The sequence below is a fragment of the Pseudopodoces humilis genome, chromosome 30 (genome assembly GCF_049639895.1).
Source record: "Pseudopodoces humilis isolate 2021_Gansu_Grassland_sample_001 chromosome 30, ASM4963989v1, whole genome shotgun sequence".
In the NCBI taxonomy this organism is placed as follows: Eukaryota; Metazoa; Chordata; class Aves; order Passeriformes; family Paridae; genus Pseudopodoces; species Pseudopodoces humilis.
The window spans coordinates 2,086,867-2,113,060 of NC_142229.1; the positions used below are offsets into that span (position 1 = coordinate 2,086,867).

General features: G+C 56.9%; 1 protein-coding gene across 1 annotated transcript; it reads left to right on the plus strand.

The window, feature by feature from the left end:
• The first annotated feature begins 239 nt into the window (after nucleotides 1-239).
• Nucleotides 240-25,518, plus strand: GFRA2 (GDNF family receptor alpha 2). Its single transcript, XM_014259548.2, has 9 exons — nucleotides 240-342; nucleotides 7,639-7,953; nucleotides 11,546-11,629; nucleotides 16,430-16,778; nucleotides 23,549-23,658; nucleotides 23,736-23,876; nucleotides 23,954-24,126; nucleotides 24,732-24,785; nucleotides 24,926-25,518. The coding sequence occupies exons 1-9, from the start codon at nucleotides 303-305 to the stop codon at nucleotides 25,052-25,054; spliced, it is 1,395 nt and encodes a 464-aa protein (XP_014115023.2). The 5' UTR covers nucleotides 240-302; the 3' UTR covers nucleotides 25,055-25,518.
• The last annotated feature ends 676 nt before the right edge of the window (nucleotides 25,519-26,194 follow it).

Consider the following 26,194-nt stretch of genomic DNA (forward strand, 5'->3'; position numbering starts at 1 on the left):
GGCGGAGCCGCCGATCCCGGAGCGCGCAGCGGAGCCCGGCAGGGATGCGGGAGGCGGCGAGCGGCTGAGGACCCGGCTCCGCGCCGGGCGGAGCACACCCCCCTTCCCTTCGCTTCCAGGCCACCGGATTTGGGATCTACCTGACCGCCTTGGGATTTATTAATTTTTAATTTTTTTTTTTATTGTTCCCCCCTACCTTTTTAATTTTTTTTTTCTGATTTTTATTTTTTTTTTTTTTTTGCCCGATTTTTAACATTTTTAATTTTTTTTGCACACGTGGAGGAGCGCGTGGATTTCCTACCATGATCTTGGCAAACGCTTTCTGCATCGTCCTCTTCGTAGGTGAGTGGCCCCGGCGGGGGTGCCGGAGGGGGGTGGCGGCTGTCGCCTGGCCGAGGTGGCGCGTCCCCCCCGGGGCGAGGGGCTGAGCCAGCGAGCGAGCCCCTCCGAGCTGGCACGGGCGCTGCGGCACCAGAGGGGCACGGAGAGGGTTTTAACTTCATTTCCTATTCCCCGGCAACTTGAAATGGGGAGGGGGACACGGGGGACACGGGGGACACGGGGGACACAAGCCCAGCCGCCCCCCTCGGGGCCGGATCGCCCAGGAGCCGAGCCCTGCCCGTCTCCCTTCCCTTCTCCCCTCGGTAAACCGGCACGGATCGGCGTTTCGGGGGAGATCTCCCCGCTTCTCCCCCGTGTCTCCCGCTGCCCTCCATCCTGGCTGCTCCCCCCCACCCCTCCGCGCCATTCCAGAGGTTGGGAACGCGGCGTGGAGACTCGGCTGGGAAAGTTGAGCTCGTGGCTCGGGTGCCTGCGCTGGGGAATCGCGCCCGGATCGCGCCGGAGCCGCGGGCGGCTCGGCTAGGAGGAGCTTTGTGCCGGGAGAACGCTCCCAATTCCCGGGGCAGTCTCCTCTGGAAGGAGACGATGGAAAGGGGAGCGCCCGCAGCCCGCGCTGCCTTTGGGGTGAAAAGGAGAGGAAATGGGCAATGCTCGGGCTCTGCCCTCCGCGGATCGGGCGTGTCGCGCTCCCGGTGCCATTCCCGGCTCCCGCATCCCGCGGCTGCCTGGGAAGCTATCCCAGCTCGCTGCAGCGCCCGGAGAACTTTGCGGAGCCGGCCTGGCTCGGGCACCAGGGACAGGGACAGGGACCAGGGACAGGGACACGAGGCACCAGGGACGGGCACCAGGGACGGGGACAGGGACACGAGGCCGCCGGGGAAGGCTCGGAGCTTGGCACGGCCTCGTTCCAGAGGGACGCGGGGCTGGGGGTGCTCTGCTCCCGGCTGGAATGGGGGGGCACGGGCTCTGCCCTGCTCCCGGCTCCACCCGAAACGGGGAGGGGGCACCCGGAGGGGTGGGGGTACCCTCGAGGGGGTGCCCGGGGGTTGCGTGCGCCCCAAAGCTTTGGGGAGGGGAGGACAGAGAGCTGAGCAGGCGGGGGTCGAGCTCTGGGTGGGGGGAGCCCCTGCCCGGGGGGTGCCGGGGTCGGGGGGCTCGGGCGGTGCCCTCAGACAGTGGGAAAGGGGTGCTCGTGGGGCGGGGTGGGGACACGAGTGGGGACAGAGTGGGGGAAAAGGTGCTTCAGCCTGGCTGGGGGCACAGCTGGGCATCTGGACGCGTGTCCAGGCACAGCTGGATGGCTCATGGAGAGATTTGGGGTGCAGGGACAGGGTCACCCCACCTCAGGCATCCAAACTGGGGCCCACCCACTTTCACAGTGGGGCTGGCATCGGAGCAGGACACGGTGTCCCTCCACACCCTCATTCCCGGGTGTCCCCCACACCATTCCCGGGTGTCCCCCTGGCTCTGTGGTCGCAGGGAGACCATGAGGAGCTGGACCCCGAGCAGGGACCCTGCACCCCCAGGTTTAGGGATGAGGTGACCACGGCACTTTCCATGGTGTGGCCTCGAGGTGAGGATCCTGGAGCAGGGAACATCCAGCTCTTCCCATCTGGGATCATTCCTGGGAAGCCAGAAAATCCCTTTGCTCCTGGCTGGGGAGCTGCGTGTTCCGGAGCAATCCTCGCCAGGAGAAATAATTCCCTCTGAAGCTGCCTTTGGGTGTCCAAAGGTCTCCGGCAGAAGCAGAGCAGGAGAACATGGATTAGAGCTCGGGAAGAGGCGGCTGGAGCCGGGAGAAGCTGTGGGAGAGGCAGGAAAAGGGGCCATGGCCTTGTGCAGCCTCCTGCAAATCCTCATCGTGCTCCGGCACCCCGAGCCTGCCGAGGATTAGTCGGGAATTCTCTGCAGATGTTTCAGCGTGGGGAGCTCGGGGAGGGCGGCTCTGCCGGGAGGGGATTTTTGGGGATAGAAAATGCCCCTCCTCAGTTTCCCCCTCCATCCAAACTCCCCTCTGGAGCCTCGCCGGGAATGCAGAGCAGGAGGAGCAGGGGGCTCCGGGAAAATCCCCCAGCCCGGGCTGATTCCTGCGGGATTTGGGGGCCCCACGACAAAGGGCTGTGCCTGCCCTTCCTGCTCCAGCGGGATGTGCCCGGCTCCAGGATCTGCCCCTGATAGTGCCGGATGCTCCCAGACCCTGTTCCCTGCAAAACTGTGGGAGAAAGGTGGAAAAAACGGCAAAAGCCCGGGATTGGGGCCACACAGCCCATCCCTGCTGCTTCCAGAGGGTGGATTTACCGTGGCATTCCCAGTCCTGGCACCGGGATGTGCTGCTGAGGACACACAAGGATATTCCAGGTAGTCCTCGGGCATCAGGGCAAGGATGTGTCTGTGCCTGTGGAGACAGGAATGCGGCCAGAGGAGGGGAGTTTTGGGAAGAGAATTGGGATTTCTGGAGAAGTGTGGAGCTGGGAGCTGGCTTGGGGCAAGCACGGCTGGAGCTGGGAGAGGATGGAATGTGGGGGAGCTCTGGAATGGTTCTCCGTGTCTGCTGGAGCTCTGGAATGGCTTTTCACACCGGGTGGAGCTCTGGAATGGTTCTCCGTGTCCACTGGAGATCTGGAATGGTTCTCCATGTCCATGGAATTCTGGAATGGTTCTCTGTGTCCATGGAATTCTGGAATGGTTCTCTGTGTCCATGGAATTCTGGAATGGTTCTCCCTGTCCATGGAATTCTGGAATGGCTCTCCACGCCCACTGGAGCTGAGGGATGAATCTCTGTATCTGGTGGAGCTGTGGGATGGATTTCCACACCCAGCTGAGCTCTCGAAAGGCTCTGTGTCCGTGGAGCTCTGGAATAACTTGTCATGTCCATGGAATTCTGGAATAGCTCTCCAAGCCCAGTGGATCACTCTGGAATGGCTCTGCATGGCCAGTGGATCTCTGGAATAGCTCTCCATGTCTGGAAGAGCTCTGGAATAACTCTCCATGCCCGATGGATCTCTGGGATAGCTCTCCATGCCCGATGGATCTCTGGGATAGCTCTCCATGCCCGATGGATCTCTGGGATAGCTCTCCAAGACCAGTGGAGCTTTGGAATAACTCTCTGTTCCCGAAGGAGATCTGGGATAGCTCTCCGTTCCAGATGGATCTCTGGGATAGCTCTCCATGGCCAGTGGATCACTCTGGGATAGCTCTCCATGCTCAGTGGATCACTCTGGGATAGCTCTCCATGCTCAGTGGATCACTCTGGGATAGCTCTCCATGCTCAGTGGATCTCTGGGATAGCTCTCCATGCTCAGTGGATCACTCTGGGATAGCTCTCCATGCCTGCAGGATCACTCTGGGATAGCTCTCCATGGCCAGTGGATCACTCTGGGATAGCTCTCCATGCTCAGTGGATCACTCTGGGATAGCTCTCCATGCTCAGTGGATCACTCTGGGATAGCTCTCCATGCTCAGTGGATCTCTGGGATAGCTCTCCATGCCTGCAGGATCACTCTGGGATAGCTCTCCATGCTCAGTGGATCACTCTGGGATAGCTCTCCATGCTCAGTGGATCACTCTGGGATAGCTCTCCATGCTCAGTGGATCACTCTGGGATAGCTCTCCATGCTCAGTGGATCACTCTGGGATAGCTCTCCATGCTCAGTGGATCTCTGGGATAGCTCTCCATGCTCAGTGGATCTCTGGGATAGCTCTCCATGCTCAGTGGATCTCTGGGATAGCTCTCCATGCTCAGTGGATCACTCTGGGACAGCTCTCTGTGCCCGGTGGATCACTCTGGAATGTCTCCAAGGCCCTGGAGCGGTTTCCCTGTGGCCACAGCTGTGTCAGGATCGGGTTTTCCCAGCTGGATGCCTCGGGATGGGATTTCCCGGCCTGTGAAGGCGCAGAGTTCCAAAGGCTCATCCCAAAGCACCATCCATGGTGTGCCGAGGCTCCGGCGTTCCCGCCCCCGGGATCAGCCTTTGGGAGTGCCTGTGTCTCCTCCGGTGTGCCGGGAATGTCCTTCCATGGATCCCGGATCCTGCCATGGATCCCGCCTGCCTCCTGTGTGGAATATAATCCTGGCGGGCCAGGCCTGGCCTTCCCGAGGGGAATCTGCTGCTCCGGACTGGATCTAACGTGGATGTGGGGGCTCCTGGACGCTCTCCAGACCTCTCGGAACCCAGCGGGGTTTGTTTGGGGACATCGGCTGAACACCGGGATTGCCGGGATCTCTGAAATCTCTGGGATCGCTGGGATCTCTGAGATCTCTGGAATCTCTGGGATCTCTGGGATCTGCTCCGCGCAGTGACCGCAGCCAGCAGAGGTGTCCCCACCTGAGCCCTGTCCCTCCTCAAAGCTCCCCTGGCAGCCGAGGTGGGCAGAGCTGGCCACGGCCACCTGCTCCTGTGGGGCACAGGGAGGGACAGCCCCAGTGCCACCTGCCCCAGTGCCACCTGCCCCAGTGCCACCTGCCCCAGTGCCACCTGCTCCTGTGGGGCACAGGGAGGGACAGCCCCAGTGCCACCTGCCCCAGTGCCACCTGCCCCAGTGCCACCTGCTCCTGTGGGGCACAGGGAGGGACAGCCCCAGTGCCACCTGCCCCAGTGCCACCAGCCCCAGTGCCACCCACTCCTGTGGGGCACAGCGGGGCCCCAGTGCCACCTGCCCCAGTGCCACCAGCCCCAGTGCCACCCGCTCCCGTGGGGCACAGGGAAGAGACGTGTGCCCAGCCCCGGGAGTGGCAGGGGGGGACACACGGGTGGCCCCTGTCGCGTTCCTGTAGGTGTCACTGTCCCCCTGCCAGACCCGGGCTGGGAAGGGGCTGCCGGCGGTGGCCGGGATGGTGCCAGGCGGGAGGGGACTGGGACGGGGCTCCCAGGGACCCTCACCGAGGGGTCACCCCTGTCCTCCGCCCTCGGGGGGCACCAGGGCGGGCACAGAGCGGGGTCCCCTCCCCATCACCCCCTCCAGGGTCCCCTCCGGGTCTTGTCATTCCCATTTTTGCTGCTCCAGGGCTTTCCCTGGAAGCTGGAGGGTGGAGGAGGGGGGCCAGGAGTGACAGCGGCTCCTGCCCAGGCGCTGCCTGTCCCCAATTCCCCCGAGAGGCGACAAGCCAGGCTTGGTCCTGGATTTAGCAGAAATCTATTTCCAGGAGGAAAAACTAACACGGAAATGATGGGAATGGTGGGAGAGCTGTGGGAATGCGGGGGGCAGGAGGGGACGGGGCTGGCCCGGTGCCATCCCGGAGGGAAGAGCCTGTTCCGAGCCGCAGCTGCCCAGCGGCCCTGGCGAGGCCGAGCGCTCCAAAAGCCATGAGTCAGACGCCCTAAAAACCCCGTGACGGGGCTGAAAACGATGAGCAGCCAAATCCAAGCCGAAGAGCGGCGTGTGCAGGGAATTGGGATGGACTCGCTGCTTCCCGTGACTCCGGAGAGCGCCGGGAACGCGCCGGGTTATTGATTTGTTTGGATGGAATATGGAGCGCGAGATCCCGGAGCGGAGGTGTGGGGTTAACCCCGCTCCTTCCCAGCCCACACCTGGGAATCTCAGCTGCCGGAGGAGCCAGTGGCATCCCTGGAAGTGCTCCAGGCCAGGCTGGACAAGGCTTGGAGCAGCCTGGGATAGGGAAGGTGTCCCTGCCCGTGGTGGTTTTAAGGTCTCTTCCCACCCAAAGCGTCCCATGGTTGTCGGATCTCGCTCCATGGGCAAGGACACCTTCCACCAGCCCAGGTTTCTCCAAGGTGGCCTCGGGCATTTCCAGGAATGAGGCAGCCACAGCTCCACTGGGAATTCCATCCCAGCCCCTCCCCGCCTTCCCAGAGAGGAATTCCTTCAATTTCTGCAACCTCAATTTCTCCTCTTTCAGTTCGACCTTTAAAAGCCCTTCCAACCCAGACAATTCCATGATTCCCTGGCACTCCCAGGCTTTTCCAGCTCAACATTTAAAACCCATCCCAAGCCCAACCATTCCAAGATTCCGTGGCATTCCCAGGCTCTTCCAGTTTGACCTCTAAAACCCTTTCCAAGCCCAACTGTCCTGAGATTCCGTGGCATTCCCAGGCTTTCAGCTCCATCTTTAAAATCCCTTCCAACCCAGACAATTCCAAGATTCCCAGGCCGGGTTTAGCCAGGCTGGGCTGACCTCAGGTGACACCAGTGGGATGCCGGGGCGGGATCCTTGGCAGAATTCCTCTCCTATGGTAGAGGGAAAGAGAGAAAAAAGGAAGGAAAAAAGCAAATTAAAACCTGTGGTGAATAATCTCAGCCACCTCCAGGCACAGACACAACCCCTTCATCCTCAGGTCCAGCTTTCCCATCCTCAGGCACACCTTGCCCATGGAATTCCAGAATTCCCAGCTTGCTTTGGGCTGGAAAGGGGCTTAAAAATCTCATCCCAACCCCCCTCCCACCTCTTGGGGCAGTGCAGGGGATTTTGGCACAACCTCAGGTGGATTTGGGGCTCCCCAGTGCTGAGTCTGAGGTGCCCATCTGAATTTCCTGGGGGTTTCATTGGAATTTCTTGGGGTGTTCACTGGAATTTCCTGGGATTTTCACTGGAATTTCCAGGGGTGCCCATTCCCCTTTGCTGAGGTGTTCATCTGCCCTAGCTGAGCTGCTCACCTGGGGTTTTAAATCTGAATTTCCTGGGGTTTTAATCTGAATTTCCTGGGGTTTTAATCTGAATTTTGTGGCGTTTTCATCTGAATTTCCTGGGGTGCCCATTTTTTTCTCACCGGGGTCCACATCTGCCCTATCTGGGGGAGTTCTGTGGGAGGGTGCCAGGAGATGAGGGTGCTCCTGAGGGTAAGGATGTTCCGGGGAGTGAGGATGTTCCAGAGACTGAGGATGTTCCAGGAGGTGAGGATGTTCCTGAGGGAGGGTGTCAGGAGGTGAGGATGTTCCAGAGAGGTGAGGATGTTCCAAGGGGTGAGGATGTTCCAGGAGGTCAGGATGTTCCAGAGGGTGAGGATGTTCCAGGAGGTCAGGATGTTCCAGAGGGTGAGGATGTTCCAGGAGGTGAGGATGTTCCTGAGGGAGGGTGTCAGGAGGTGAGGATGTTCCAGAGAGGTGAGGATGTTCCTGAGGGTGAGGATGTTCCAGGAGGTGAGGATGTTCCAGAGAGGTGAGGATGTTCCAAGGGGTGAGGATGTTCCAGGAGGTGAGGATGTTCCAGGAGGTGAGGATGTTCCTGAAGGAAGGTATCAGGAGGTGAGGCTGCTCCTGAAAGACGGCGCTCACCTTCCTCCCTCACCTGTGCCCTCTCTCTCCCTCTCTCTGTCCCTCCCTCGCCTCCCCCCGGCCCAGATGAGATCCTGCGCTCGCTGGCCGGGCCCCCCTCGCCTCCAGCGCCCGCCCCGCCGGGCTGGCGAGTGCCCGTGGACTGCGTGCGAGCCAACGAGCTGTGCGCGGGCGAGCCCGGCTGCAGCTCCCGCTACCGCACCCTGCGGCAGTGCCTGGCCGGGCGCGACAGGAACACCATGCTGGCCAACAAGGAGTGCCAGGCGGCCCTGGAGGTGCTGCAGGAGAGCGCCCTGTACCACTGCCGCTGCAAGAGGGGCATGAAGAAGGAGCTGCAGTGCCTTCAGATCTACTGGAGCATCCACCTGGGGCTGACCGAAGGTACCTCAGAGCGCGGCGGGGCAGCCTGGGGAGGTGGGGGTGGGAGAGGGGTCCTGGTGAGGAGTTTTGGGGAGGTGGGGGTGGGAGAGGGATCCTGGTGAGGAGTTCTGGGGATGGGGAGAGGGGAGAGTGGTCCCAGTGAGGAGTTGTGGGGTGGTGGGGATGGGGAGACCCCAATGGAGCTCCCTGGGGGTGATGGGGATGGGGAGAGCCTGATGGAGAGCCTTGGGGTGATGGGGAGAGGGATCCTCAGTGGAGAGTTCTGGGGTGATTGGGGATGGGGAGAGGGGTCCTGCTGAAGAGCCTTGGAAAGGGGCTTGAAAATGGGGAGAGGGGTCCCCAGTGGAGAGTTCCGGGGTGATTGGGGATGGGGAGAACCCAATGGATGAGCCTTGGGGTGATGGGGATGGGGAGAGGGGTCCTGTCCTGGTTTAGGACAAATTTGGAAGGAAAATTCCAACGGGGCACCTCTAAAAATCAGAATCAAGCGGCCCCGCTCCCGGCTGGCTCGGGAAAAGTCACCCCAGGACAGAGGGGTCCCCAAGGGAGCACCCTGGGGGTGGTGGGGATGGGGAAGGGGTTTGGGTGAGCTGGGGGAAATGGGGTGAGGCGTGGTTTGGCAGCTCGGGCAGGGCAGGTGAGCAGGCCAGGAAATTCAGATTAAAACCCCAGGAAATTCAGATTAAAACCCCAGGAAATTCAGATTTAAAACCCCAGGTGAGCAGCTCAGCTAGGGCAGATGAACACCTCAGGAAAGAGGAATGGGCACCCCTGGAAATTCCAGTGAAAATCCCAGGAAATTCCAGTGAACACCCCAAGAAATTCCAATGAAACCCCCAGGAAATTCAGATGGGCACCTCAGACTCAGCACTGGGGAGCCCCAAATCCACCTGAGGTTGTGCCAAAATCCCCTGCACTGCCCCAAGAGGTGGGAGGGGGGTTGGGATGAGATTTTTAAGCCCCTTCCCAGCCCAAAGCAGGCTGGGAATTCTGGAATTCCATGGGCAAGGTGTGCCTGAGGATGGGAAAGCTGGACCTGAGGATGAAGGGGTTGTGCCTGAGGATGTAGGAAACCTGTTCCAGAGGGTGGGAAACTGTTCCAGAGAGTGGGAAAACTGTTCCAGAGGATGTGTGGGAGCTGTACCTGAGCTCCCCTGGGCACAATTCCCTCCCAATCTGGGTCAGCGCAGGAAGCAGCGAGCCCCAAACCCGGCCCAGAGCGGGAATTATGCCTTAATTGTTTTCTCCCCCTCATTAACAACCTTTTCCCAGGGTTTTTCGGGAGTGAATGAGGGAACAAGGATGGGAATTGTACCTGGAGGAGGAGGAAAGGGCAGGGATTAAGGAGAGGTGGAAGCTCTGTTGCGATCCTTTACACAAACCAGGAAAAGCCGCCGGGAACCCAAATTTGGGCCTTTTAGCGGCAATTCCGGGGTTCCCCCGCTGCCATCCGAGCTCTCCCTGCTGTTTGGGAAGCTCCAGCCTCATTCCTGGGGGTTAATTGAGCTCCAGGCAGGCCCGGTGCCCTTCCAACGCTCGCTAATTTCCCTGGCGAGCAGCAGGAGTCAAGCGGGTGTTCCATTATTTATGGCCGCGATGGAGGGGAGGGCACGGGGCCGCCTGAACGCGCTTGGATAAAGTGGGAAAGGCAGAGAGGGCAGAGGGAATGGCCTGGAGAGGGATTTGGATCCTGCTCCCGTTCCCGGTGATGATCAGGGGTGGATGGAGCCACCCTCGGGCTGTTACAAATTCCCAAATTCCCAAATTCCATCTCCCTGAGAGCAGCAGTGACACCGCTGGGATCCCACAGATTCCCAGATTCCTCCCAGATTACCCAGGAATGTTGCTGCAGAGTGGGATTTGGATCCTGTTCCCATTCCCAGTGATGATCAGGAGCAGCCAGAGCCGCCCTTAGGCTGTTCCAAATTCCCAAATTCCCAAATTCCCAAATTCCCAAATTCCATCTCCCTGAGAGCAGCGGTGACACCACTGGGATCCCATGGGGAATGGGGACATCCCAGCGGGATCTTTCCCTCCCAGATTTCCCAGGAATGTTGCTGCGGAGCGGGATTTGCATCCTGTTCCCATTACAGTGATGATCAGGAGTGTCCGGAGCCACCCTGAGGCTGTTCCTAATTCCCGAATTCCCGAATTCCTGAATTCCCAAATTCACGAACTCCCAAATTCTCAAATTCCATCTCCCTGAGAGCAGCGGTGACACCGCTGGGATCCCATGGGGAATGGGGACATCCCAGCGGGATCTTTCCCTCCCAGATTTCCCGGGAATGTCGCTGGGCTCGGAGCAAACCCTTCCGCTTTGCTCCCCCTCTCCTTTCCCACATGATGGTTTCCAAGTGATCCCCGAATTCTGCAGGAAAAACGCTGCTGCCTCAGGACAACGACAACTCCGGGATCCTTTTTGTGGAAAACCTGGAATTCCCGGAATTCCCGTTATCCCCAGCACCAGGGCGGGCAGGAAGGGGAGGCACAATCCCAGTTCTGGCTCCAGCAGGATCCAGCCCTTCCCACTCCACGTGGAATTTTTTGTGTTCTGGAAGATTTGGGACCATCTGGGATCCATGCAGGGATTCTGGGGAAGGCATGCCTGGAAGAGCGGGATCGATATTCCAGCAGCCTCCAAGCTGGAGCTTTCAAAGTCCAGCCAACGATTATTTATTTGTGTATTTCTATTTTTATCTCCATTATTTACGATTTTTCTGTGGCTGCTGGGGTTTGGGGAGAGCCTTTCCTCCCCCGAGAGCTCCTTGTCCTGAAATCCGATTTTTCCCAATTCTTTCCTGGAGTTAAACCCAGCAAAACCCGCTGGATTTACCCTGGAATCAAAGGTGGGAGAGGGGCGGATTTTTCTCCTGCCTGGATCAGGGTCCTTCTGGAAGGGGTGGATTGGGATAAACCCAACTGAGGGGTCAGTGGTGAGGGGCACGGAAATATTCCCATTTTCCCAAGGAATGGGGTGGAAAACCATCCTGCAGTCAGGGCTTTTTAGTTTTTTAGGGATTTTTTTTGTTTTTAGGGTTTGTTTTGTTTTGTTTTTAGGATATTTTTTGTTTTTAGAGGGGATTTTTTTAGGTTTTCAGGGGTATTTTTAGGTTTTTAGAGGGTTTTTTTTAGGTTCTTAGAGGTTTTTTTTAGGTTTTTAGGGGTTTTTTTAGGTTTTTAGGTACTTACAATGGTTTTTAGGGTTTTTTTTTAGGTTTTTAGGGGTTTTTTTTTAGGTTTTAAGTGGTTTTAGGGAATTTTGTAACAATAAAATAACCCAGACTTGAGTGTGAACCCCAAATCTTCCAGCCTGGAACTCAGCGCCCATCCCCATGGAATTCCCAATCCCAGTTCCCTCAGCTCCCGGAACCCTGTGTCAGAACACAGCCCTGACCTCCCAAGCAGCCCAAATCCCCCAAACCAATCCCAAATCCCCTTTTCCTTTAATTCCCGACCCATTTTGCTTTCCCCTCCCCAGGAACCGGGGCAGGATGGGGGGTGCCTGTCCCTGGAGCCGCCCGAGATTATTCACCGCCAGCTTTAATTTGCTTTTTCCTCCCTTTTTTTTCCCCTTCTTTTCCTCCCACCGAAGGAGAGGAATTTTATGAAGCCTCCCCGTACGAGCCGGTCACCTCTCGTCTCTCTGATATATTCAGACTCGCTTCAATTTTCTCAGGTAATAAAAGCGCCGTGTTTTATCTCCTGCTGCCGAGGCAGAGCCGTTCCCAGGCAGGGAAAACCTCCCCCTCCCTCCCCGGCCTTCATCCCTCGCTCCTCCAGCTCCTCCAGCCTCTCCTTCTCTCCCGTTCTCCCCAGATCTGGGGCTCCCCAGAATAATTTTTGGGGCTTGGATGCATTTTGGGGTGGATTCTTTCTGTTTCAGGCCAGGATTTAGGATTTTATCTCTTGGCCCCAGCTGCTGCCAGGTTGGGTTTATACAAAATTGCTGGAAAACCTGGAATTCCCAGAATTCCCTTAATCCGTGTTGCACAACCCCAGCCCCAGCTCCAGCGGGGTGCAGCTGCTCCTGTTCCACGCGGAATTCCGGAGGATTTGGGACCCTCAGGATGGGGTGGGGCTGGGGGGGTCCCATTCCCTGCCTGGGGCAGCAGCCTCGAGCCCAGCTCTGGGAATTCTGCTGGGAGAGGGGTGCTGAGACCCCTGGAGCATCCCTGTGTCCCTTTGGAGCATTCCCGTGTCCCTTGGAACATCCCTGTGTCCCTTTGGAATCCTTGGAGCATTCCCTGTGTCCCTTGGAACCCTTTGGAACATACCAGTGTCCCTTTCGAGCATCCCAATGTCCCTCGGAACATCCCTGAGCCTTTTTGGAATCTTTGGAGCATGCCTGCATCCCTTGGAACCCTTGGAGCATCCCAGCGTCCCCTTGGAACATCCCCGTGCCCCATAGAAGATTCCTGAGCCCTTTGGAATCCTTTGGAGCATCCCTGATCCCCTTGGAACATCCCTGATCCCCTTGGAACATCCCTGATCCCCTTGGAACATCCCTGATCCCCTTGGAGCATCCCTGAGCCCTTTGGAGCATCCCGGTTTCCTCTTCCAGGGAACTCAAACTCCGCCACCACCGGGAACTTTGTTTTTCCCACCCATTCCCGTGACGGCGTTCCCGGGTCACCCCTCAGCCCCTTCCCAAATCCTCAGGGCGCTGTCTTGGCTGCTCCTCGCTCCTCCTGACCCTTCCCAACGCTGGGATGGGGGGGGGATCCTGCTGTCCCCACACCTGGGGACACCCCTGCCTCACCTGGGGACAGCCCCAGCTCACCTGGGGACACCCTCAGCTCACCTGGGGACAGCCCCTGCTCACCCGGGGGTACCCTCAGCTCACCTGGGGCACACCGAGCTCACCTGGGGACACCTCCAGCTCACCTGGGGACACCTCCAGCTCACCTGGGGACACCTCCAGCTCACCTGGGGACAACCCTAGCTCACCTGGGGACACCTCCAGCTCACCCTGGGGTACCCTCAGCTCACCTGGGGCACACCGAGGTCACCTGGGGACACCCTCAGCTCACCTGGGGACACCCTCAGCTCACCTGGGGACACCCTCAGCTCACCTGGGGACACCTCCAGCTCACCTGGGGACACCTCCAGCTCACCTGGGGACACCCCCAGCTCACCTGGAGCACCCCCAGCTCACCTGGGGACAACCCCAGCTCACCTGGAGCACCTCCAGCTCACCTGGAGCACCCCCAGCTCACCTGGGGACAACCCCAGCTCACCTGGAGCACCCCCAGCTCACCTGGGGACACCCCCAGCTCACCTGGGGACACCCCCAGCTTACCTGGGGACAACCCCAGCTCAGCTGGGGACGGCTCGGAGCGGGGCTGGCACCTCCCTCCGCTGCCTTTCAGGCCCCTCCATCAATTTTCCCGGCTTTTCCAGGTGAATTTTCCAGCGGGTTTTTGGGATGACGCTGCCACCCCCCTCTCCCGTCTCCTTTTTGGGATTACATTGGAGTCAGGAAAACGTTGGAGCTGCCGGGAAGAACGGGAATTTAGGTGGGGAAAAAGGATTTAGGTGGGGAAAAGGAGAATTTAGGTGGGGAAAAGGAGGATTTAGGTGGGAAAATGAGGATTTAGGTGGGGAAAATGAGGATTTGGGTGGGGAAAATGAGGATTTGGGTGGGGAAAATGAGGTTTTGGGTGGGAAAAGGAGGAATTAGGTGGGAAAAGGGAACCGAAGAGGTGATGAAAAGGAGGATTTAGGTGGGAAAAAGGGGATTTCAGAGGTGGGGAAAAGGAGATTTAAGAGGTGGGGAAAAGGAGGATTTAGGTGGGAAAAAGGAGATTTAAGAGGTGCTTAACCCCCGTGTAACCCCCGTGTAACCCCCGTGTAACCCCTGCGTAACCAGCGTGTAAAAAGCGCGGATCACCCGCCCCAGGCAGCGGGGGCAGAGAATCCCGGGATGTGAATCCCGAGGAAATCACAGCCTGTCGAGCTCCCGTTGGGAATTCTCCCTGCGGGCACCACACCCAAGCTCTGGGTGAGCATCCAGCGCTTCCTCCTCCTCCTCCTCTGCCGCTGTCCCCGGCGGCCGTGGGGACCCTCAGAGGGGACAGCTGGTGGCCCCAGCCCCCGGCCCCGCTCCTCGGGCCCCGTTTCCTTCTGTGCTCATGAAATTTTCATGCTCGTGCTTTATTAATGAGCTCCCCAGGAGCGCGGAGCTTCCAAAGCCGCGGCTTCATTAAAATGCAACCGCGTCCCTGCAGGTCTCGGGCAGGGCAGCAGCGATGCTCCCGAGGATGAGACAAGGGCTGGAGCTTCCCACGGATCCCAAAATCCCGCCTTTGTGCCGGAAATCTGCTCGCTATTCCCAGGGCTCGGGGCCGGGGTGATCTGGGCTGCAGGGAGGGCTCAATGCATCCCCAAAACCAGGGGAAGTGAAGAGAGCCAGATATCACCACCTCTTAAATCCCTTTTTCCCATCTCTAAAATCCCCTTTTCCCATCTCTTAAATCTCCTTTTCCTCACCTAAAGATCCTCCTTTTCCCCACCTCTTTAATCCCCATTTTCCCACCTCTTCAATCCCTTTTTCCCACCTAAATCCTCCTTTTCCCATCTCTTAAATCCCCCTTTTCCCAACCTAAATCCTCCTTTTCCCCACCTCTTCAATCCTCCTTTCCCCACCTCTTCAATCCCCTTTTTCCCCTCCAGCTCTTTCCATCCTCTGGAGAAAATCCAAACCATCCATCCCTGCGCCCTCCCGGATTTGGGGTTTGGCTGCCAGGGCAGGGGTGAACCCTCAAACATCTCCAGGGGTGTGCAGCTCTGGAACGGCGCCTTTGGCACATCCAGGGCTGTCTCCAAACAGCTTTTCCCCCTGGATTTGGGATCTCCTGGCAGCACAGCCTGGGTGAAGGGACAGGGGAACCTCTCTGGTGTCACAGCGTGGGGTGGCACTGGTGGCACTGAGCCTCAAAAAACTCTAAATGTCCCCCAGGGGCAGCAGGAGGTCGGGATGGCACCAGGAAGGGGCTTTGCCTTTTAATTTGGATCCCTGGATCCTTCAGGATCCCTGAATCCTCGGGATCCCTGAATCCATCAGGATTCCTGGACCCTCGGTATCCCCAGCAGGGCTGTGCTGATGGCTCTCAGCTTGGGGACAAAGGAACAAAAGCCCCCTCCCCAGCACTGTCCCCTTCAGGGTGGCTGGGGGACACCCAGGATTTGCCATTTGCTAATTAGCAGCACCCTGCAATTAGGCCAATTAGGAGCCAGCAGAAGCTGGGAGCCGGCGGAGGAGAATCCATGGATTGGGCTGTGGAGGGGAGGGAATGAGGGATGAGGTGGCTGCAGCAGCAGCACCTGGGCCACGGAGCGTGATCCATCATCCTGAGCAAAAAAAAAAGGAAAATTCAGCGTTTGTTCCAGGCTGGGGCTCGGCCTCGTCCGTCCTCTCCTGAGGGAAGGAATTCCCGGGATGGATACGGGATTGATCCTCTCATCCCTTTCATCCCTGTCTGGAGCTGTCCCAGTTTTGGGGAGCCCCAGGAGGGGCTGTGGGGGCCACAGCAGAGTTGGGTTGATTATTCTGCTTTTGGAGCTGAATAATTATTAATTAATAATTAATAATTAATTCTTCTTTGAAGAATTGACAAGAAGAAAGAAATATTGCAAATTCACAGCCTGGATTCTGCCCAGAGGGCTTGGGGGGTGTTGATCCTACAGATTGTGCCTGGAATGGGATGGGATCAATCCCGGGCTGGGCTGGAGGTGCAGGGAGGTGACACCGATGCCAGAGGGGTGGCACTGGTGCCGTCACATCTTCCCCAGGTCCAGGGCATTTCCCCACCCTGGTTTTGAGGAATTCTCCCCATCCTAGGCTCAAGGGTGTTTCCCATCCCAGGTTTTAGAGCTTCTCCCCAGGTTTTAGGGATTTTTCCTAGATTTGAGGCCTTCTTCCCATCCCAGTTTTGAGGGCATCTTTTGAGGGCATCTCCCCAGGTCTGAGGACATCTCCCTTGGTTTGAAGGTTTCTCCTCATCCCAGTTCAAGGGCATTTCCCCATCCCAGTTTTGAGGGCATCTCCCCAGGTATGAGGAATTCTCTCCATCTCAGTGTCAAGAGTGTTTCCCATCCCAGGTTTTAGGGCTTCTTCCCATCCTAGTTTTGGTGGAATCTCCCCAGCCTTGAGGGAATCTCCCAATCCCAGCTCAAGGCAGTTTTCCCATCCCAGCCTCAAGGACATCTCCCCAGATTTGAGGACACCATCTCCCCAGCCTCGAGGACATCTCCCCAGCCTCGAGGACATCTCCCCAGCCTCGAAGACATCTCCCCAGCCTTAAGGACATTTCCTCAGCCTCGAGGACATCTCCTGGGGACAAGAGCATTTCCCCCACCTCAACCCCATCATCCCAAACCACCTCCCACCTTTGAGGGCACCTCCCCAGCTTTGCCACCACGTCCCACCCCTCCGTCCCCACCTTCCTGACCCGTCTCCCTCGGTGTCCCCGGGCAGGAATGGACCCGGCCACCACCTCCAAGAGCAACCACTGCCTGGACGCGGCCAAGGCCTGCAACCTCAACGACAACTGCAAGCGCCTGCGCTCGGGCTACATCTCCACCTGCAGCCGGGAGCTGTCGGCCACCGAGCCCTGCAGCCGCCGCAAGTGCCACAAGGCTCTGCGCCAGTTCTTCGACCGCGTGCCCGGCGAGTTCACCTTCCGCCTGCTCTTCTGCTCCTGCAAGGACCCGGCGTGCGCCGAGCGCCGCCGCCAGACCATCGTCCCCTCCTGCTCCTACGAGGACAAGGACAAGCCCAACTGCCTGGACCTGCGCGGTGCCTGCCGGATGGATCACCTGTGCAGGTAAAGGGTGCGGGGGGGTTCTTCTGGCATGGGTCAGGTGTTGGGGTCACCCTCTCGGCATTGGTGTCACCTCCCTGGCATTGGTGTCATCTCCCTGGCATTGGTGTCATCCTCCCAGCGTTGGTGTCACCTCCCTGGAGTTGGTGTCATCCCCCTGGTGTCGGTGTCACCACCCTGGTGTCGGTGTCACCTCCCTGGCATTGGTGTCACCAGCCTGGCATTGGTGTCACCACCGTGGCGTTGGTGTCACCACCCTGGCGTTGGTGTCACCCTCCTGGCATTGATGTCACCTTCCCCATCAATGTCACCCCCCCCAGCATCGGTGTCACCCCCAGCTCTGTTTTACCCTGCATTTCCTTGGGAAGCGGCACCGGGACAATGCCTTGGGGAGATCCACGGGGAAAATCCCAGGAAACAGGGATGGAGCTGCATCCCCCAAAACCTTCCCCGGCTGCCGAATTCCTGCTCATTCCCCGTTGGAAGCGCAGAGCTGGGAGCCGAGTCTCCAGTTCCTTATGAAACCCATTTGTCACAGGGCACAACCCCTCCCGCCCCCCTCGGCAGCCAGATCCGCTTCCCGACGGCTCCGGCTCCTGCCGGCAGCGGGATCTTTCTCCCATCAAGGTGATGGAGTTTCCTGGCGCTCGGCAGGGAAATAAATGCGAGCTCCGGGTTTTCCTCGGGCTGCGAGTGGAGATGTTTGAAATGTGGGAATGTGGCTTTTTATCAAAAAGTAATCCAAGGAGCCGGTGTCCATGAATAAAAGATACCCGGGAATGGCAGCTCCTCTCCATCAGCGCTTGGAGAGGGATAACGGGGCTGGGGGGGCTGCAGAGGCCACGAGCTTTAATTCCTGCATGGAATGAAATCCCCACACAAGGAGGGAAAGGGGGAAAGGGCGGCAGCTGCTGGGAGCGTTTGCTCCAAGGTGGAAATGTGGGGTTTTTTTGGGAGAAGCATGGGAGAAGCTGGATGGGGGCTCTTGCTCTGGAAAATACCCAAATCTGGGATTTATTTGTGTTGGTTTTGCTGTAACTTCCGGGATATTTTTTTCCTTGGGATGGGGCATGGATGCACTCCTTGGGTTTTCAGGAGAAAGTCCCATCCTATCCGCTCTTCTCCGGCTGCTGGGAATGATGGGACACAAAACCCCTCCGTGTCTCCTCATCCCGAAGGAAAAGGCTGTGCCGTGGCATTTCCCGTTATCCATGAGTTTCTCAATCCCACATCCCAGCCCAATGCTCATCCCGATCCGACAGGGGCCTGGCGAGAGCACTGGAGCCGGAGCAGATCCCGAGTGCTCCCAGAGCCGGAGGTGACAGGAGATGAGATAATTCTCCTGCCAGAGTAATTAACCTGCCAGGGTAATTAATTAACCCTCCTGGCTCAAAGCCTAATGAGGGAAAACCCTCTGTGCCGGGATAAGATTTTCCAGAGGGATTTTTCCTGCATGGAGGTCGATCCAGCAGCTGCTGCTCCTGCAGGACAAGACTTCCACCCCTAAAAGAAGCAGAGGCATTGGAGGAGAGGGAAAACGATTATTCCAGCATGGAAAACAGCCCTTCCAGAGCTTTTCCTGGCCCTCCGTGCTGTTTTCCAGCTGTGTGGGGCTGCTGGGCTTGGACACCAGCCCTGTCCCCTCGGCCACAAAGGTCACAAGGAAGCCACGGGATGCTCCATCCTGCCGGGAATGGCTCTGGATGTGGAATGTTCTGGATGCAGGAGGGGACAACATTCCCTGTTGTCCTTCCAGAGACTCCAGGATGTCCCTCCTCGTGTCCCCTCAAGAACTCACACCCTGCCAAGGGCACAGGACCTTTGGAGTGCAGGATCTGGCTTATCCTGGGCTGAAATCCCAGGTTTTTTGCTCTATATAAATCCATTCTAGCAGCCTTGACCTGGCCACAAATCCCGCGGGAGCTGCCCCAGGACTCCTGGAGCAATCGAGCCGTGATTTGTGCAGCTCGGGAAGCTTTTCCCAGCTTTTCCCAGCTTTTCCCAGCTCAGGAAGCTTTTCCCAGCTCGCAGGAGCCTGACAAAGTCCCGGAGTTTTTGCGGCTGATTGCAAGGGACAGGTTTTAGCTCCCGGAATACAAAAACCTTTGGCAAAGCACAAACCTCAGCGAAGGGGAAAGGGAAGGGAAGGGGAGAAAAGAGCTGATTTCAGCAGCTGCAGCTCGCTGGATTTTTCATCTTGCATCAGCAAGTCGGGAACACAAATAATCTGCTCTTACACGCTCCAGTGGTGCCGGTGCCGAAGAAATTCCCAGCCTCCACTGGCTGGAGCTCCTTGGCATCCAAAGTGGGGATGTTGGATCATTTCCCGGGTTTTTATCCCAGTTTTTGCTGTGTTTAAATCCAGGGGGGGTCAGGGATGCTCCTCCTCCCTGGGGTATTTGGGAGTCGTGAATTTTGTCCGGGGTTGGAGTGGGGGTGTTGGGTCATTTCCCGGATTTTTATCCCAGTTTTTGCTGTGTTTAGCTTTAGCTGAGGGGGCCAGGGATGCTGCCCCTCCCGGGATATTTGTTTGTCAAGGATTTTGGCCAGGGCTGGGCTGGAGCTTTGGCTCGGGAAGGAAGGAACGGGATTCAGGCTGGCTGGGAATTGACGGAACGCCAAACACGGGAACAGAACGCGGCCTTTGTTTAGCGCAAACAGCCGCGATGGATGTTCCCTGGATAAACAGCAGCTCCACTTTCCCATTCCTCCCTGGAACGAGAGCCCAGCGCTCGCCTGCCGGGGAAGGAGAAGGAGCAGGGAAAAATTGCCCCTGGATTTAATGGGAGCTGGGAGAGCTCGTGTTCGGAGAGGACAGCGCGTGGAGGAGCCTCCAAAGCCGGTTTGGGATTGGGGAATCTGTGGAAACCCCCAAATCTGCTGGACAGTTTGGGATTGGGGAATCTGAGAAAACCCCCAAATGTGCTGGATTTGGAAAGTGGAGGGGCAGCACTGGGGGGTCCCTCACATGAGCATGCAGCTGGGGAAGAAGAAGAGAAGAAGCAGGGAAAAATTTCTCCTGGATTTTCTGAGACCCGGGAGAGCTTGGGCTAGGATAGGACAGGGAGTGGAGGAGTCTCCAAATGCAGTTTGGGACCGGGGAATCAGTGAAAACCCCCAGATCTGCTGGATTTGGGAAGCGGAGAGGCAGCACCGGAGGGTCCCCCATGTGTGGAGGTGGCTGGGGGAGAAGAAGGAGCAGGGGAAGGAAGAAGGAGCAGGGAAAAATTGCTCCTGGATTTAATGGGATCTGGGAGAGCTCGGGTTTGGACAGGACAGGGAGTGGAGGAGCCTCCAAAGCCGGTTTGGGATTGGGGAATCAGTGAAAACCCCCAAATCCGCTGGATTTGGGAAGCGGAGGGGCAGCACCCGGGGCTTCCCCAGCACCAGGAGGCGGCTGGGCTCGGGCTCAGCTCCCTGCGGGCTTGCCAGGCTCTTAGCACGAGAATCAATCAATCCTCGCTGAATAATTAACTCGAGAGGCTTCCCAAGTATTGACTTCATGTGACAGCAGCGAGTCTGGCTCGAGCCGGGCTTTGCTGTGTAAACACCATCTCCTGTTGGGCTCAGTTAGCGGCTCAATGGCACAGAACGGGCCCGCAATTAAAATCAAACCACGCCTCGCTCCGTCCTCCCCTTCCCGGGGAGCCGCGGGGCTCCAGGGTTAAAAAAATCCCACCCAAAAAACGCCTTTGAGGCGCCCAGGGTCCGAACGCGGCGGCCGGAACCGTGCACGGAGAAGGGAATTGTTAATTAGTAACTTGGAGGTTGTGCTGGGTTCTTGTCTTAATTATTTTCCCTCTCGCTGGGTTTCCTCTGCTTTGGGAATTTTTCAGTTGGTTTGTTGTGGGTTTGGATTTTTCCTGCTGTGTCCGTATCCCTGAGCAAGGAATGGACATTCCAGAGGTTGGGAAAGCCCTCTGGATCAGAGTCCAGCCTTGGATCCCCCCCTTGTCCCCAGCCCAGCTCTGAGTGGCACCCCTGGGGTTCCTTGGATACCTCCAGGGACTTCTTGGATACTGCCAGGGGTTCCCTGGGCACCTCCAGGGGTTCCTTGGGCACCTCCAGGCATTCCCTGGGCACCTCCAGGGGCTCCCTGGACACCTCCAGGCATTCCCTGGGCACCTCCAGGGGCTCCCTGGACACTCCAGGGATGGCGACTCCAAACCCCCCCCCCCCCCCCCCCGGCAGCTCCTTCCAAATCCTGACCCCTTTTCCACGAGGAAATTCCTCTGGAATTTAGGCCGAGAGCCTCAGGATGACGACAAGAATTCCTTTTCCCTCAAAGCCTCCGTGGCTCAGCCCAGAACAGGTGACTCCTCTCCCCAGACAACTTTTCCTGGATAAAACAAATCCATCCATTGATCTTTTCTCCCTCCCCTGTGAACTCCTTGCTCGATTTGGCAGCGGGTCATCCACAAAAGCCGGGTTTTATTCCAGCTTCCCTCATTCCTTCAGCTGCTCCAGCTCCCTGGGACTCTTTGAATTTACCTGGGAGCGTTTGAGGGGAATTTTTTTTAATCTCAGCATCTCCCGGCTTCAAAAGAATCCCTCTCCAGCAGGACGGGAATGTTGGGAGGGCGATGCCCAGCGGGATTTTTGTGTCTCGCCGAGTTTTTTCCGTGTTGTCACAGCTTCCTGAACATGCTCAGCTCGGCAGGAGAGGGAGAGCGGATTTTTCCCAGCTTTTTTTTTTAAAAAAATCCCTTCAGCCCCTGTAAATTGCCCGTGAAAAAAAAAAATTTCCACCTCTGGAGGAATCCCGGCGTCTTTTCCATGAAATATTCAGGAGCAGGATGCTGTTGGATTGGATGCGTGCTGAGTTATCACCGCGGCTCGGGGGGATGGGAGTAATTAACGCTCAATTAAGCGCTTAAAAAATCACCAAAAAAACCCCCACCAAAACCTCCGTGTTTGGTAAATTTTGATGTCAGAGCCAGTGGGGTTTTGGTGGTGCTGAATTCCCGCAGGAAAACAGGGAATGGGAGAGGAGTTGGAAGCAGGTGGTCCCTGTAGGGGATGCTTGAAGTGCCCTAAATTTGGGATATGTGTGCTGGGGGTGGGAGGACAGGAGTAAAAATCCCCTAAATTTGGGATTTATGCACCTGGGATAAATGTGCAGGTACCAAAAAGCCCCTAAATTTGGGATTTAGGCACCTGGAATATATTTACAGGCACAAAAAGTCCCCTAAATTTGGGATATCTGCACCAGGTGTATGTGTAGGAATGCACAAAGTCCCCTAAATTTGGGATTTATGCACTGGGAATACAAGTATGGAATTAAAAAGGCTCCTAAATTCAGGATATTGAAGTCCAGGTGCCCTGCAGGGATCTTTGGGAAGCGCCTGGATTTGGGAGCAGGGCCTGTTAAACCTTGGGATCCTGGGGCTGCTTTTCCTGGCACTTTTCCTCTGGGAATCCAAGAGGAGCAGTTTGGAAGCCCCTAATTGGGAATCCAGCCCTTGGAGAGGGTTTGGGATGGGACAATGCCCAGAATTAATTTTTTTAATCCCTTTTCCACTCCTTTGGGGGTTTTTCAGGTTTTTATTTGGGGTAACTCTTAGGAAAGTCCTCCTCCCCCATCCCTCATCCAGAGCCGGCTCTTCCCAACCTTTCCAGGCCATCCCCACCTGCCTCCTCCAGCTGCCAGCAGCAATTTGGCACCGATTCCTCCGTGTTCCCGCTAAGATGGACTTGGCTCCTTCCCTTTCCCTATTTTTCATTTCTTCGGAGCCTTTAAAAAGCCAAAATCTGCTGTGCTGAGGCTGAGCCTTTGTTCCTGGCAGCGAATCCCATCCAGCAGCTCCCAAAGTCCAGCGGGAAGGGTGGCGTTTGGCTTGGATATTCCTGAAGGATTTCCCAGCTGCATCCTCATGGATTATGGAAGGAATAACTTTTGCCTCAGAGGATGCTCCGGGCTGGGAGCGGAGCCCCAGGGAGCAGCGGTGACAAATTTTGCTGGTGCTCAGTGCTGAACTCGCCGCGCTTCCTGCGGGGAATTGACGTCCTTTCGCCTCGGATTTGGGAAGAGAGGGAAGTGCTGTCAGAAAGTTTTATTCCTCTCCCGTGGAGAGGCTGGGGAAGGAGCAGGTTTTTGGATTTCTGCCATTCCCACCCTGGAGCTGAGGTTTGGCTGCAGGGAGGGTGGAGCATCCCCCTCAAAAAAAAAACCCTGGGAAAGCTTTTCAGGGATTTGTGTGAGGAAAATCCCCATCCAGGAGCTGAGAATCTGCCCTGGGAATGGGAGTGGGATGGGAGCTGCCAGACCCTCTCAGCTCTGTGGGGAGTTTTCCATGGGCCGAGTCTCAAGGAAGGAAAATAAAGGTGGAAACAGCGCTCTCAAGATGAGGGAGTTTTATTTCCAGGAAGGAGAGGGAGGAAGTTTCCTCCTTGCCTTGTGCACCACAGCAGAGCTGCAGAATCCTGGTTTTTCCTGGAATTTCTGCTTTATCCCGAGCTCTTTCTCCTTCCCCATCCTCCCATCCCCATCATGGCACAGCCCCTCAAACCCACCCCAATTCCCTCCCTTCCCGAGGAGATTCCGGCTGTGTTTAATTGGGATCTGAGGTGCGGATGAGCACGGCCATTCCCTGGATCCTGTCTCCTCTTGGGAGCACTCGGACAACCCAGCCAAAGAGCCCGAATTTCCCTGGAATTTCACAGCCTGCGTGGGGATGTTGGGAATGGGGCCCTTTTATTCCGTTCAAAAATTCCTTCTGTCTGTGGAGGCGGTGCTGAAATCCCGTTGTTTTCCCACTTTTCCTCCTCTCCAGATCCCGGCTGGCTGATTTCCACACCAACTGCCAGGCCACCTTCCAGTCCCTGACCAGCTGTCCCGGGGACAACTTCCAGGCGTGCCTGGGCTCCTACGCGGGGCTCATCGGTGAGTGCCGGGAGTCGGGATCGGGAATGGCTTTTCCCGCTGGGATTTCATTCCTGCTCCCTCCTCCTCCTCACCAGGATTTGACATCACCCCCAACTACGTGGACGCCAGCACCACCAGCATCACCATCTCGCCCTGGTGCTCCTGCAAAGGCAGCGGGAATATGGAGGAGGAGTGCGAGAAATTCCTGCGGGATTTCACGGAAAATCCCTGTCTCCGTAAGGCGCTTCCCTGCCCTGCTCCTTTCACCCTGTTTTATCGCCCCCATCCTTCCTAAATCTCACCCCGCTCCCAGGAAACGCCATCCAAGCTTTTGGGAACGGCACCGACGTGAACATGGCTCCCAAAAATCCCAATCCAGTGACGGTGCTTCCGAAGGCGGAGAAGAGCCCGGTGCTGCCGGACGACGTCAACGACAGCAACACCGCGTACGACACCAGCGTCATCAGCACCTGCACCTCCCTCCAGGTGCGGCCCCAGACTGGGAGCACTGGGAGCACTGGTGGGACATCGGCTGCATCCCATGGGATGGGAAAATGTCCGACTCATCCCAGGGCCGGAAGGATCTGGGCACTGGTTGGGGTCTGGAATGGGGAGGGAGAGATTCCCCACCCACCTTCCCCCCTCACCTGCTGAGGTGACTCCCTGAGGCCAACTGCTCCTCGCTTGGGAGCTGGAATTCCATGGGTTTTTTGGGAAATCTGGAAAATCCGCAAGCGCTGGGCTTGGGCATCGATGTTTTGCTCCGTGGGTGGAAAAGGAATGGGAGGGAAATGGGACTGGGGAATGGCTGGGGATATTCCAGGAGTGCAGAGGAGTGGGATGGGGACTGGTGGGGTGTCCCAGGATTCCCGGCAGGATTCCAGGCAGGATTCCAGGCAGGACCACAGTGGGAGTGAAGCGGGATCTACTGAAGCCCCTGGGCTGCCTGTGGAGATGGGATGAGCCTTTCCCAAATCTCCCTGAGCTCCATCACCCTCTCCAATCTGATTCCTGCAGGGAAATTTGGGACCCCAAACCTCCCCAATCCAGGGGCACATTCCCACCCTAACCATTCCCGTTTCTCCTGCCAGGAACAAGGCCTGAAGCCCAACAAATCCAAGGAGCAGAGCCTGTGCTACTCCGAGGTACTCAGGGGATCCCGGGGCCGGGAATTCCATCCCAAAGCAAACAGCTTGGGAACGACATCCCGGCTTCACCGCCTGGAGGTGTTTTCCAACTTTGGGATGCTTTTCCCTAAAATCCCATCCCTGTCCCTCCTTCCCAGGCCCAGCTGACCACAGACGTGATGCCGGACCAGAAGACTTTCATGGATCCCAAGGGGGGAAGCAGCCGGCGCCGGGAGAGCCGGATCCTGCTCCTCATTCCCATCCTGATCCCGGCCTTGGGACTATAGAGGGGCGGGAAGGAGCGGCCGGTGGGACGGGGACGCTCGGACCGGCGCCCACCGGTGCCGCGCTTGCGCCGGAGACTGGAACGCTCCCAAATCCCGGGAATGCCGAGATCCGGAGAGGCAGGAGGAGCCCTCACCACGCTGGGAAACTTTGGTGGTTTTCTTCCTACTTTTCATTTTTCCCAGTTTTGTTTGGTTTTGGTCTTTTCTGGGTCGGTTTTCCGGAGAGGCTCCTGGGAAAACTCCTTGGAAAGGGCTTGGAATTGGGGTCTGGAGCTGCCAACGGTACCGGGGAGGGAAAAAATGTTGGAGAAAAGCTTTGGGAAAGGAGAATTTCAGGATTTTTTGTACCGGGGTGACCACAGGGACAACGAGGATTCTGCATGGGAACATCCCGGAGGATGAAGGTGCCATCGGGAGCCACCTGGAGGGGACTCCCAGAGCTCTTCCCACTGGTTTTTGGGGGATTTTGGTTGGGATTTTTCCTCGGAGAGTTTCCGAATGGAAGAGAAAAGAAACCGGTGTGAAACGTGTGAGGTTGTGCTGATGTTTTCAATCATTCCGGGGGAGAGGTTCCATTCTCCTTCTTTCTATTTTTTTTTCAGATTTGGAATTTGGGTTGGGAGTGGATTTTGACCCATCCAGGGTCAGAATTCCCTATTTTCCCTCTCCACTTTATTTCCTATATACACATAACATACGGATATTCCCATATACATAACCCTACCCATCCTGTGGATTTTAATTCCCATTTTTCTCTTCATTTTCTTGATTTTTTTTTAAATTATTTTTTGTTTGTTTGTTTCTTTCAATTCCTACGATTCCCACAACTTCCAAATGTATTCTTGGAAAATTTATTTTTTTTAACGATGTCTATAATGTTAAAAAAAAACAAAAAACAAACCAAAATAAACCAAGGAGAACAAACCAAGAAATGAAACAGCCCCAAAATCCAAGATTCCATAAAAATCCTGATATCCGGTGTGGGGGGGGAAACGGGAATCCTTCAGCTGCAGAAATACCAAAATTTGGGTTGGAATTCAACAATTCCTGGCTTTTTTTTTTTTCCTGCAGGAGACAACAAACAGGGAGACATTCCCAAGGAGCTGCCACATTCCCAATTTTTGGTGGTATTTTGGGAAT

Coding starts and splice junctions, on each gene's coding strand:
- GFRA2 (XM_014259548.2), top strand. CDS start 303: ATGATCTTGGCAAACGCTTTCTGCATCGTCCTCTTCGTAG. Junction 343..7,638: donor CTGCATCGTCCTCTTCGTAG/GTGAGTGGCCCC, acceptor CCCCCGGCCCAG/ATGAGATCCTGCGCTCGCTG. Junction 11,630..16,429: donor ACTCGCTTCAATTTTCTCAG/GTAATAAAAGCG, acceptor GTCCCCGGGCAG/GAATGGACCCGGCCACCACC.